Genomic DNA, 14,107 nt, shown 5'->3' with positions numbered 1-14,107 from the left:
TAGTGACGGTTTTCTATCTGTAATCCACAAAGCAGGCTGGTGAGGGGTGAAGAGATTGGGTGAGGGTCATGGGATGGGGTGAGGGGTTTGGCAGGGGTGTTGACTGGGGTGGAGGTGAAGAGTGAAGTAGTTTGTGAGGCGGTGATGACTGGGATGGAGGTGAAGAGTGAAGTCGTTTGTGAGGCGATGATGACTGGGGTGGGGGTAAGGAGTGAAGTAGTTTGTGAGGCGGTGATGACTGGGGTGGGGGTGAAGAGTGAAGTAGTTTATGAGGCGATGATGACTGGGGGAGGTGAAGAGGGTAGTTTGTGAGGCTGTGAGGGGTGGAGGTGAAGAGAAAGTAGTTTGTGAGAGGCGGTGATGACTGGTGGGGGTGGAAGAGTGAAGTAGTTTGTGAGGCATGACTGATGATGACTGTGATGACTGGGGTGGAGGTGAAGAATGAAATAGTTGTAGAGGCGGTGATGACTGGTGAGGGGGTGAAGAGTGAAGAAGTTTGTGAGGCGGTGTGAGGCGGTGACTGGGGTGGAGGTGAAGAGGAAGTAGTTTGGTTTGTGAGAGGCTGGTGATGACTGGGGGGGAGAAGTGAGGCTGTGAAGAAGAGTGAAGTAGTTGTGAGGCGGTGATGACTGGGGTGGGGTGAAGAGTGAAGTAGTTTGTGAGGGCGGTGATGACTGGGGTGGGGGTGAAGAGTGAAGTAGTTTGTGAGGCGGTGATGACTGGGGTGGAGGTGAAGAGTGAAGTAGTTTGTGAGGCTGTGATGACTGGGGTGGGGTGAAGAGTGAAGTAGTTTGTGAGGCGGTGATGACTGGGGTGGAGGTGAAGAGTGAAGTAGTTTGTGAGGCGGTGATGACTGGTGGGGGTGAAGAGGGAGTGAGTAGTTTGTGAGGCGGTGATGACTGGGGTGGGGGTGAAGAGGAAGTAGTTTGTGAGGCGGTGATGACTGGGGTGGGGGTGAAGAGGAAGTAGTTTGTGAGGCGGTGACTGGGGTGGAGGTGAAGAGTGAAGAGCTGGAGGCGTGATGACTGGTGGGTGAAGAGTGAAGTAGTTTGTGAGGCGGTGATGACTGGTGGGAAGTGAAGAGTGAAGTAGCTTGTGAGGCGGAGGCGGTGATGACTGGTGAAGAGAAGAAAGTAGTTTGTGAGGCGGTGATGACTGGGGTGGAGGTGAAGAGTGAAGTAGTTTGTGAGGCTGTGATGACTGGGGTGGGGGTGAAGAGTGAAGTAGTTTGTGAGGGCGGTGATGACTGGGTAGTGAGGCGGGATGGGTGGAGGTGAAGAGTGAAGTAGTTTGTGAGGCGGTGATGACTGGGGTGGGGTGAAGAGTGAAGTAGTTTGTGAGGCGGTGATGACTGGGGTGGGGGTGAAGAGTGAAGTAGTTTGTGAGGCGGTGATGACTGGGGTGGGGGTGAAGAGTGAAGTAGTTTGTGAGGCGTGATGACTGGTGGAGTGAAGTGAAGTAGAGGCGGTGATGACTGGGGTGGGGGTGAAGAGTGAAGTAGTTTGACTGGAGGCGGTGATGACTGGGGTGGAAGGTGAAGAGTGCAGAAGTAGTTTGTGAGGCGGTGATGACTGGTGTGGGGGTGAAGAGTGAAGTAGTTTGTGAGGCTGTGATGACTGGGGTGGAGGTGAAGAGTGAAGTAGTTTGTGAGGCGGTGATGACTGGGGTGGGGGTGAAGAGTGAAGTAGTTTGTGAGGCGGTGATGACTGGGGTGGGGGTGAAAGAGTGAAGTAGTGATGACTGGGGTGGAGTGGATGAAGTAAAGGTTTGAAGGATGAAGGGTCTGGTTGGGGTGATGACTGGGGTGGGGGTGATGAGTTAAACAGTGTGATGAATGGGTGAGGTGTGGTGCTGAAATAGAAAGAACCGAATCAATCTGAACCCGGTATTCAAGCGAGCCTGGAGTGAAGAAATCAGTGAGTGGGTGAGGAACTGGGTGGGGGTGATGACTAGGGTGGGTTGAAGAGTGAAGTAGTTTGTGAGTGGGTGATGAATGCGGAGGGGGTGATGACTGGGGATTGGATGAAGAGTGAGGTAGTTTGTGTTTGGGTGAGGAGTTGGGCTGGGGTGAGGGGTTTGAAAGAACAACATCAAGCGAACCTAGTGTTCTACGATAAGATATGTTTTACTTTTGTTGTTAATTTTGTTTCTTTCGTGATTAGAACCTGGCATTTGATTGATGACGTCAGCCCGGAGGAATGTGAAATCACGTATGCATGTGTAATACGTCCTTTGCTACGGAGTGATACTGGGGTCAAGGTCACCCCAGTGCAGAAGTTTCAGTAGTAAGGTTCAGAGTTAGATCTGGGTGTAATAAATATAGAACGTCACATCAGTGTATTTGGACAGTATATATTGAACAAGAAGATGACATGGTTGAAGAGAAACATCGACTTCGAACATGCATCAAATGTTCAGTATAAGTCCCTTCATATGTATCAATTGTAATGTTTATGTATTGGACGAATTGGCTTTGACCTAAACACCGCTAAAGACAATTCCGGACATGGACTCATACCGCGCATTGCATAGACATTATTTAATTATGGATACCTTAACAATACATCGCCGCGAAAAGCTGCAACACTCACTCACTCACTCGCTTACTCACTCACTCACTGAACAAATACACTTTACCTAGAGCAAAAAAGGCGACAATAATAATTAATTCCTGTTAAAACTGATAGGAAGTCTCTGACGTGAGGGAATGCACACTTCAGGTTTTGCCCTTCTCAAGAAATCCATGTCATTTGTACAGTTCCGAGCACAGTACAATAAACTACGATTACAACGAACACACTTGTAACGAGCTGAGGGCTATACCGAATTGTTTGGGTATTATTGGTCCTGGTCATTTGCTGCATATTGTATGCATATAACGAACTACGGATATAATGAGCATGTGTTAATTGATTCACTTTCAGATAGTGACGGTGCCAGGTGTTCTACCGCATCATAAACACCCTTCATAAACACCTGGTATAAACACATGCAAAAACAATCTCCAAGCATAAAGGTCTGTAAACAACTACTGCGCATTGAAGTTACTTCCACGGTACAGCTGACCTGAGAAGTACGAAAGCCCAGCAGGAGAGATACTAGTAGGATACAGTGGAGTTGGGAGTCATAGGCTTCCATCATAACATATCGACCCTAAAATTTAACAAATACCTTCATGTTATATGAATAGGCATATTTATTGTCGAGGAGCCAACTCTTCCCCAGCTGAAGGTTTATCTATTATTCATTTGAATACTTACTTAATGCTCTTCAAAACAATTAGGGGATCCACGGAAGTTTGTTCAAATTACCAAAATTGTAAGAGATATTAGTTTTTTGTAACATTTGTATAAAAAGAACGAATCGGGAATGCACGACAGCCATTTAATGAAGTAGGACAATAGATCATCAGTAATGTTTAATATCGCCACGATTTGTCACTCATTCTCCAAATCACCCGTGAAGATCCGGGTTAGAATTGGTCTTCAGCATCCCATGCTTGTCGTAAGAGGATACTAACGGGATCGGGTGGTCAGACTCGCTGACTTAGCTGACACATTTCATCGTATTCCAATTACGTAGATCGATGCTCATGCTATTGATCACTGGATTGTCTTGTCCAGACTCGATAATTTACAGACCGCCGCCATATGTCAACGGTTGTTTGTTGGTACATGTTTCAGTGTCTGCTAATCAAAAACTGTGAAACATTGAAGGTATTGGCCACTGCAAGCTGTCTTCTGTCAGTTTCCAATGCGCCATTAGCCCGTAAACGCTCACCGCGAAATGGATGCAATCAAGTAAATGACAACTGAATGATAAGGAAATCAGTAAGATTGGCAGACATAATGGTCCACACAGATATATCGACCTCCCCATAAAGTCGCAAAATCAGGAACGCACGTGTATGGCGCTGTTGCATGTGGAACGTGGAAACTTTAGTATGTGTACCGATGTTAGGTTCACAGACAGAAACGTTGATGCAAATGACGTTTGTCAAAACTTAATTTTTTTCTAATACCCCTACTTTTAGAATTATATGTAAGTATATATTTCATTACATCCCTCATCAAAATACTTCCCGATTTTCTACAAGTCTCGTGCAGACTTTGTTTGGCATGATGACTAACATGCCACATGCTTAGTTAGCATTTATGGGGTTAAAGTATAGTTTGTCAAGTCGATGTGGGTCATCTGCTTCAACGAACTATGACTCATGGATGATGATGGCAGCTGACAGGTTACATCAAAACTCTTACGTTATCATTACTGATAGTTTTGATAGTTTTCATAAAATAAGTCTGTAACAATTACCATTGCCTGTAGTTGTGATAAATATCCTTTTTACATCGATGAAAATACATTTAACATTCTTTGCTTTTCGTAATCATCCTACCTCAAAACAGATAATTGTGAGTGATTTTTGACCTTAATGAAAATATTATTTATAGCTTTCAGAAAACATCGTATCTTGAAATATAATGGATACGCATTTCCGTGTTTACCACTGTCATTATGAAAGATACCACAGGTTGACCTCCTTCAAGTAGATATGCAGAGGGCTCAGTTGTAATTGGGCCGAATATACTAATTGTCTTGTGATGAAGAGGGTTCGAGCATTCTCATGTAGTGCAGAGAACACGTCCTTGCTATGAAAAGATCTCAAGGACAACCACGCATTCTAGAGAACAGGTCTTTGTAATAAAGAGTGCTCAGTGGCAATCACACAGAATAGAAAAAGAAGTACTCGAGGATAATGATGCAGTACAGAGAACATATCCTTGTTATAGAATAAGTTCAATGATAACTTGTTGACCATTTATACTGGGTTTTTATACTACAAACACCCAAACACAACAGCCTAGTGCATGTGGAAGACTGACTTTCCATGCAGCTTGTGGTTTTTGACAATGTCTCATTTCACTCAAACTCAACGAATATTGAATCAGTTGCTTCACTGCATAATCCAACATGTCGATTACAGTCCCCATTAAGCACACAAAAAGTTGCATTTACCTTAGAATATAAATGACCTCACCACGTTTAAGTTTATATATACTGGACAAAATAAGTTAGGGATATTGGTATTTTTATGATTGATATTGTATTAGTGTGTAAATGAATAAATAGGTCAGTATTCATAATTTTAAAATTTGCATATATCCCTAACTATTTTTGTCCAGTATATGACTATCACATTTTAGGGTGTTCCCATACTTTTTGTTTGTAGTATACATTTCAATCTTTCCGTTTAGAAACGTTTTATGATATTTAGATGTTGAGTCAACATGCCTCATATCCATCACTTTCTGCTCATGCTTTAACATGTAAACTGTATGGAAACAAATAGTATGCACCAATGATTGATGGTGGTTTAAAATGAAACCAACAAGAAATAGTTATTCGATGGTGATGTATTTCATACATGTGTCCTAATGGTGTTGGACCTTACTTTTTTTTTAGTAGGTTTGCAATTATTCGGTTGCTGTTTTCAGCCTGGTGGTGACTAGCCTTGCTCCAAGGCTGTACCGAATGCTGAGCCCATGGATGTACATGCATAGTGATTCTATCCTTCGAAGAGGCAAGTGAAGATAAACGGACAGTATTTAATAAATTGTCATTTAAACTTATTATTAAGTTTTACCCTAGAGACTTGTGCAAGTCTAAGTGGTGACGTTTTGAGTACGCTTTACCAGTTTTCAAGTGTACACTTTCCGTCAGTCAGCATGCCAACAATGGGTCATGGAAGAAACGTTCCGTACCTTTCCAGAATGGCATACGGCATTATTCACACAAAACAAACAGAACTTATGGTGTATGTGCTAGGAGCATGCGTGGAGTTCAGCGCTATATAAGTGGCCATATTTATTTATATTATATTATATGACGTCCATGTGTTGTCGAATGTATGGGCATGCTTTATATCCGATGAGGTTTGAACTTTGTCACTTGCGGCTGTACAAGACCTAAAGTCATTGAGTACATACTGTCAGCACGCCTTGACAATTCCGGAATAAATATTTCACATAATAAATCCTAGTTTCTCTGGCTGATTCCTAGAGCCACTCATACAATTGCTCATCTTGAATTATTTTTCTGGCTTTTGCTTCTCTTGGGGGTTTGGCTTGGTGGGTAGGATTGGTGGTGGGTGGCTGGGTGCGGTGTCCCCTGTCATCAATGGCCTTGATTTCAGATTCAGAACTTCACACGAGGGAATGGTATAAAGAAAACTAAAAAAGTTCCTCATTAAATTTGAAAGTATGCATATGTATTATATTCACATTGAATCTGAATTCGATCCTGAAATACCCCGTATATGTGTACATAGGCGGATCCAGGAATTTTGAAAAGGGGTGGGGTGGGGTTGTTTTCAACCCCCTGAACCCCCCCGCAAAAAGGGGTGTCCAAACCCCTGGGGAAAACACACACACACACACACACACACACACACCGCGGATCGGCATATGGTGTAGATGTTGGTCTAATGGTAGAGGGCGTGGTCAATGAGGGAAAAGTGTATGTTTTGCCCAATATGACCAAGAAATGAATGTTTGACTATCTTTAAATGCCAAAACTACCTCCAACGTATTATTTGGAATATTCCAGCAATATCACAATGGGGGACACCACAAGTGGGCTTCGGTTATTGTAACCATATGGAAATCACGTCTTCGGCGTGACGGGGGCTGTGGGGTAGCCTTGTGGTTAAAGCGTGTGCTCGTCACGCAGAAGACCAGGGTTCGATTGCCCACATGGGTACAATGTGTGAAGCCCATTTCTAGTGTCTCACACACACACACACACACACACACACACACACACACACACACACACACACACACACACACACACACACACACACACACACACACACACACACACACACACACACCGTGATATTGCTGGAATATTGCTAGAAGGGTCGTGAAACCACACGCAAACTCTTCGGCGCGACGAGCGAATGCTTTAACCACGTGCACAGGATATCCACTGTCCCAGTTGTAAATAATAATGCCCCTGATTGTGTATCTTTAGTCGTTGCTCATGTGCACAGGGTGTCTTGGCCGAGATTCTATTATCCAAAGCAATAGAGCCATATTATTGCTGACTGAACAACCTTCACACAAATACATTTAAAAAATGTCACAAATGTTATGATGCATAGTTTTGTATATTAATCATTTGATGGTTGGTTGGTTGCTCAGCACTATTCCATCTATATGGCGGTAGTTAGTAATTAATCGAGGCTGGACCAGACAATCCAGTGATCAGCAGCATGAACATCGATCAACGCAACTGGGATACGTTGACATATGTCATCAAAGTCAGCGAGCCTGGCCACCCGATCCCGTTAGTCGATGAGTATCAAAGGACTGCATATTCTGTAATGATACATTTCAACAAAAGGAATTATAAATCCCAAACTGCACCCCTCTCCAAAATACAATTAAAAATTAAAAAAATAAACAGAAAAGAAAGAAAAGGGATATACGTGTTAATGTTACCATCATTGTAACGGTTAATTGAGATGTGAAACAGTGACCTTAAATTTACTGAAGTTTGAATTTCCCTAACCTATTTTCCTGGTATCCCACGTACAATTGTTACTATTGTCTACACTGTTGTTCACACATTCTGCCATCCTGTTTACAAGATGCACAGCTACACACAGCCCCCACCCAGTGAGGAACAATGTGGACAGTCCACAGTCCACGATGCTCTGAACGCCAGTGACCACGCACCGCGTGCTTCAAGGGTCCTGGTAGAAAGTTTGCTCCCTGACCGCAATGTGCCCGTCACGTGAACACAAAGTGACATAACACTGGGGACTTTGTTCATAACTAGCAGAGTCGATTGTTTGTTGGCATTTCAGCTGTGTATGTAATCATGGGGCCGATGCATTTCTGAAGTAGCGTTTAACCCCTCGTTGAACTTGTTGTAATAATTGTGTTGATATGACATTGAAAGTCCTAATTTTCATTAACCCCGTTAGAAACTCTAATAAAGACATTATAACTGTATTTCAGAATGTAATTTATGAATAATTATTTTGTTCAGTACCGCAGACAAATCACACCAAACTGAGGTGGGTTTAGTCAAGAGTCTTGCAAAGATAAATTCACTTGAAAAATGGATTTGACCAACAGATTATGCGCGTTATGAAAAGATTACTGGTCTGAGTACTGTGAGATAATCATTGATATTAATCTTTTGGTATCTAATATGTAGGTATTGTGTATTCATAGCATTTAGTATCGGTCATGGTTATCATCACTATGAAAATACATCACTATCAAATAACCATTTCTTGGTTGTCAGTTGAAGCCACTAGTAATCAATCAATCTTTATTTCGTACTGAAGAGGCCACAGGCCTATAGTACACATGCATATATGATGGGGAATTACATAAATAAATATATTTACATTACAGTGATAAAACTTTTGTTCTATACAGCATTGCAATGTGAATGAACATGGCAAGATATCGTAATATATATAGATTTTTACTGCTTATAAGAGTAGAGAATTTTATGATGCTTGGATGGATATAGTAATGTCGTTTAATGTATTAACAACGTATTGAATTATATGATGGACAGATGAGGAGAAAGTGATATTCATCTTCAATCTCATTTAAATTACAAAGTGTACATATTCTATCTTCTTTTTTAACATTTATATATCTGCCGCTTTCAATCAACAAATCGTGAGATGAACATCGGAATCTTGCAAGTGATCGCCTAAATTTCTTTATATTAACACATGATAAGTATACTTCATTGAACAGATCTTTTTTAAATTTTGAATAGTAAAAACATTTACTTGACAAAGATATTTTCTCACACCATGTTTGAAGGTATATGTATTTAAGTCTTATGGTTAACGACTGAAGGAATGACGTATGTCATTCTACATATTGTGCATTCCAAGCGTTTCCGAAGCCAATAGAAAATAAGAAGTTCTTAACATGAGATGTCCAATTTCTTTGTCCATTTTCATCATAATATAATAATAAATGTGAACTTATAATGCGCCTTTTCCATGCACAAGGCCCATGCTCAAAGCGCTAACAAAGTGAGTGGATAATAATACATATATACAATAAGGGACTAGTTGCTAGTCATAATGCAGTGAAAACAGATGAGTCTTGAGAAGTCGTTTGAAGGAATAAAAGTCAACTGCTGATTTAATGGTGATAGGGAGAGAGTTCCAGAGTAGAGGGGCAGAGCAGACAAAGGATTTCCTTCCAAAAGTTTGCAGTTTGAACCGAGGCACAGAGAGTAGGTTCAGATTCTGAGAACGGAGCTGTCTTTCTGGAGTGTACGGGGTAAGGAGTTCCTTCAGGTATTCTGGGCCTATGCCATTGAGGCATTTGTAGACAAAACACAATATTTTAAAGTCAATTCTTGATTTAACAGGCAGCCAGTGGAGGTTTTTCATGACAGGTGTTATGTGTGAGCGCTTTGAAGTTCTGCTTATGATTCGGGAGGCTGTATTTTGGACATTTTGCAATTTTGATAGCAGCTTCTGAGAAATACCAAAAAGGAGGCTATTGCAGTAATCAATTCTTGATATAACAAGTCCCTGGACCAGACCGTGTGCTGCATCACGACTGATGAGATGGCGTATTCTGCCAATGGCTCGTAGATGAAAGAAGCATATTCTGCAGAGTTGATTTTACATGAGTGTCCATCGCCAGGTGTGAGTCAAGTGTAACTCCAAGGTCTTTAACAGAGTCGACAGCTTGTATCTCTGCATCTGCTACCAGAACAGTTTTGGTGGTAATTTGTTTTTGCATTTGCCTGGATCCAATAACCATCACCTCAGTTTTGTCATCATTTAACTTTAGCAAGTTGTTTGTCATCCATGACTTAACATCTTTAGTACAGTCTGTTATTTTATGAAGACCAGTGTGAAAGTCCTTGGGAGTTGAGTTTTTCTGAAGTTGAGTGTCATCTGCAAACGAATGATGGGAAATGCCATGTTTGTCAATTACGTCTGCAACATCGGTCGTGTATGCTATGAAAAGAAGCGGACTGAGTACCGATCCCTGGGGTACACCACAGTGGACCAAGGAGGTTTGTGATTTGATATTGTCTAACAGGACAGTCTGACTTCTGCTTTCGAGATAAGATTGTAACCAGATGAGGGGTACCCCATGGATTCCAAATTGGCCCTTGAGTCTTTCCAGAAGGAGTTGGTGGTCGATTGTATCGAAGGCAGCAGAGAGGTCAAGCAAGATAAGAGTAGCTAGTTTGCCTTCATCAACAGCTGTAAGTAAGTCGTTGGAGACTCTGAGGAGGGCTGACTCGGTGCTATGATTTGATCTGTAAGCGGACTGGAATTTATCCAAAAGTGAAAAGGCAGAGAAATGATCCCTGAGTCGAATATTGACTGCTCTCTCAAGTATCTTTGATATAAACTTCAGGTTAGAGACTGGTCGAAAGTTTTTAAGCAAGTTTGGATCTAGGTTATCCTTCTTTAACAGGGGGATGACAGTGGCATGTTTGAAAGAATCTGGGAAGACACCACTTATCAAACTACTGTTCACCATCTTTGTGATAACTGGGAGCAGCAAATCCAGGAATTCTTTTACCAGCGATGTGGGAATCGGGTCCAAGTGACAAGTGGTCGGCTTGGATCCAGAAATGATCTTCTTGATGTCGTTTTCAGAAAATGGATGAAACTCCAATAGTGGTATACCAGAAAACTGTGTATCAGTAGGAGTATCAAACTGGAGCCTAGTACCTTTCAGTGTTGAATGAATTTTGTCAATCTTGGCTCGAAAAAAGTCATTAAAGGAGTCAGGAAGTTCATCAAAAGGTGGAGTTGAGGGTAGGATTGGATCATGCTTTTCCCAAGAAGGCCATCATACAATAACATCATATTATTACATTTTTTCGGTAACCGATATGGAGGCATATTTAAGAGATTTAATCAATATTTGACAACTTTGATGCTTGTAAACAAGTGCATTGGATATCTGCCACATTCACCGTAAACCACTGCATTAACTGTATTCAATTTAACACCAAGATGTTTCTTGCATGCGTATAAGTGTATTCATTTTATTTGATGAAAGTCTACTAATCCCCAGATTTCTGCTCCATTGGGTTTATTTTTGCATCAAAAATCTTAAAAAAGGTTTTGTAACTAATATCTCCAAGTGTACTTATTGTCTTCATAATACCGATAAGTGCTTTTTGCGCTTGGAGCGAAGCATATTTGACGTGCATATTCCAAGACAAACCATTGGTAAAATACAATCCCAAATATGTATAATAGCTAACACAGTCTAGATGTATACCCTTAAACAACCACTTTTCTTTTTTAGAAAGTTTACCTCCCTTTTTAAAATCCGATTTTTGTTTTCTCTATATTTACTGTTAATTTCCATTTATCGCAGTAATGTTCAAGTTCATTTATTTGATTTTGGAGGCCACTAACGGTGCTTGAAAACAACACAACATCCTCTGCAAACAACAGAAGGAAAATTTTAACTATTTCTGGATGAAGTTGTATGCCACTTGAACAATTGGTTTCGATTTGAACAGCAAGCTCATTGATGAAGAATGAAAACAGGAATGGACTAAGTATACATCCTTGCCTTACACCAAGTTGTAATTCGAACGTTTCCGAAAATTCTTGATTATTTTTAACACATGCCTTCACGTTCTCATACATATTGGACAAACGTTTACTCATTTTGTTACTGAGGCCATGACATTGAAATAGAGACCAAAGTTTGTTGCGTTGGACAGAATCAAAGGCTTTAGCAAAATCTACAAATAGGGCATATAATTTCCCTCCTTTTGAATTCAAATATCTTTGTATTATACTTTGTAAAATAAACATTTTGTCAACAGTGGTATATCCATGTCTAAATCCAGCTTGCGATTCATTTATCTTATCCATTGTATCTCCCCAGCTTACAAGTCTGTTATTAACTATAAAAGTGAAAATTTTACTCAAGATACTAAGTAATGTTATTCCTCTATAGTTATTTGGGTTATTTGCATCACCATGTTTATGAATTGGAACAATGATACCAATCGTCCAACAGTGTGGGAAAGTACCATTTTCCAATATAATATTAAATAGTAGTTCTAGGTATGGTGCGATAAGGTCGGACGAGTGTTTAAAGAATTCTGATATCATGTGATTTGTTTGATTTAAGATTGTCAATACTTTCAAAGATCTCTTCTCTAGTGATTGGTGAATCAAGTATATCTGCCGTAAGTTCTGAATTTTGCCGACTCAGGTTGGTCTGCTCTGTATTGTCATGATAATTATGGTCATTATTCTGATCTACTGTATGAACACCACGAAAGAGCTGCCTAAAGTGTGCCAACACATCATGTATCTGAATATTGTTTTGCCTTACTTGATAGTTATTTAAACGTTTAAGTTCAGACCAGAAATGTTTGGAGTTAGATATGCTATTTTCTATTGTTTTTCGTTTATCTCTAAAATAGTCAAAACGTTTTTTCTTGCAAAGTGCATTATATTGGTTTCTTACGATGCAATATTGATCAAAAGTAAAGACTGGTGTATCGTTGGTCGACAGTTCATAGACCATTCTTCTGATGGAGAAACCGTATGTCATACATATTACCGAATAATTGAATTCAGTATCACTAAACACTTAACTAACTGTAGCATGAATTACAACTTATACCACCGCTGACACACACACGTCTCTGTTTCCTTTGAAATGCCAAATGCACTTCAAGGTCCAATACAACCACCAACATCTATAACATATGCAGTCATGTTGAAAATGTTTTGTTAGGAACCTACGTGAACAGTGCCTTCTTTAAACGCGTTAAAGGTTAAAAGTGTTGATGCATGTCATTGTTTCCGAATTGCGTAGATCGATGCTCACATTGTCAATCATCGGGTTGTCTGGGCTAGAATTATCAACCCGCCCACATATAGACCTTTCCACGGAGAAGTGCTTCGTGCCACTCTCAGTTATCCCCCTTTGTGGTGGCGCTAGTGTCGTCCGCCATTAAGCGGCTGCAAATTGACATTGACGTTTTACGTCTGGGAACTTGCTGTGTTTTTTCGAAAATATGTCTCGGGACAGAGGTAATGGCTGCCCCCCATGAAATAAGCCATGGAAAGGTCTATAGCTGGAAAACTGCTGAGTGCGGCGTCAAACAATAAACAAACGAGCCTTCAATGAGGCTGGCTAAACCTCGGGGTTTATGTTGAGCTCTAACAAGGAAATGCTTATTTGTTTGTATTATCTCATATGAACATAATATGAAAACCATTTTTAAAATGATATCTCAGTCACACACTGCTGTAGACCAGACTTAATGTGCGGGATGTTTCAAAGCTACAGTTACACGAGAAGGCATGCTGCACAATATTTCGATTGCTGAAGGTAATTTCAGAATGAGATGACGTTTTACTTACAATCTTCTTAAAATAAACACTCGTTATTAGAAAACTCCCTTTAGCAGTGACTTGACTTAGTAAAGAATACTTACTCTTTGAATGAATTATTCAAAATCCTTCCCGATCGCAATAAATGATGTACATGAGCTAAATGAATATCACTAAATAAATATTTTGAATACTTATTGCATAGAAATGACGTGTCACACAAACTAATGAATGTACACTATAAGCCAAAGGTAGAGTGTGGTTATCCACAGTTATTTCAATACAAATGTTCTACATTTACAAGTTAAATGTTCTACATATTATCCATATTGTTCATTGTGTGTAGTACATGATGATGCGTACTTGCTATCAGGTAATTCTTATCATCTCTCCTGTGAGGTATTTAGATATAAGTTGACAGTTGATGAAAGGTGTACAATGTTATCACTTGGTACACAACCTCACCCGATAACATAGATGTTCACACTTACGTTAAAGGTACACTGGAGTGAGCCCCTGTTTCTAGTATGAATTAAATAACCAACATATAAACTCTTTTTGTTCATCAAAGACCAAAGTTCAGAAACGCTTCGACTGTTGTAAGTTACGATACAATCACAGTTTGTCCAGATTGTTTCTAGGTTGACTGGCAGCATGTCCTTGGGTTTCAGTTTCACACCCGTGAAGCTCCGGGTTAGAATTGATCTTCAG

General features: G+C 40.5%; 1 protein-coding gene across 1 annotated transcript; it reads right to left on the bottom strand.

Annotated features, from left to right (window-relative positions):
* Nucleotides 1-266: 266 nt before the first annotated feature.
* Nucleotides 267-5,785, bottom strand: LOC124285803 (mucin-2-like). The gene is made up of 2 exons (XM_046722070.1): nucleotides 5,763-5,785; nucleotides 267-1,851 (listed from the first exon to the last, which is right to left on the bottom strand). Exons 1-2 carry the CDS (start codon nucleotides 5,783-5,785, stop codon nucleotides 267-269), a joined length of 1,608 nt encoding a protein of 535 aa, XP_046578026.1.
* Nucleotides 5,786-14,107: the final 8,322 nt, after the last annotated feature.

The sequence above is a fragment of the Haliotis rubra genome, unplaced genomic scaffold, assembly GCF_003918875.1.
Source record: "Haliotis rubra isolate DU_JTF1 unplaced genomic scaffold, ASM391887v1 Scf37, whole genome shotgun sequence".
NCBI lineage: Eukaryota > Metazoa > Mollusca > Gastropoda > Lepetellida > Haliotidae > Haliotis > Haliotis rubra.
This window is presented reverse-complemented; position numbering and strand designations above follow the sequence as displayed.

Bases quoted from the DNA above. Each gene is read 5' to 3' on its own strand.
- LOC124285803 (XM_046722070.1), bottom strand. From the start codon at position 5,785: ATGCCGTATGCCATTCTGGAAAG. The intron at 1,852-5,762 runs GTACGGAACGTT...TTTCTATTTCAG, and splicing joins CCGTATGCCATTCTGGAAAG to CACCACACCTCACCCATTCA.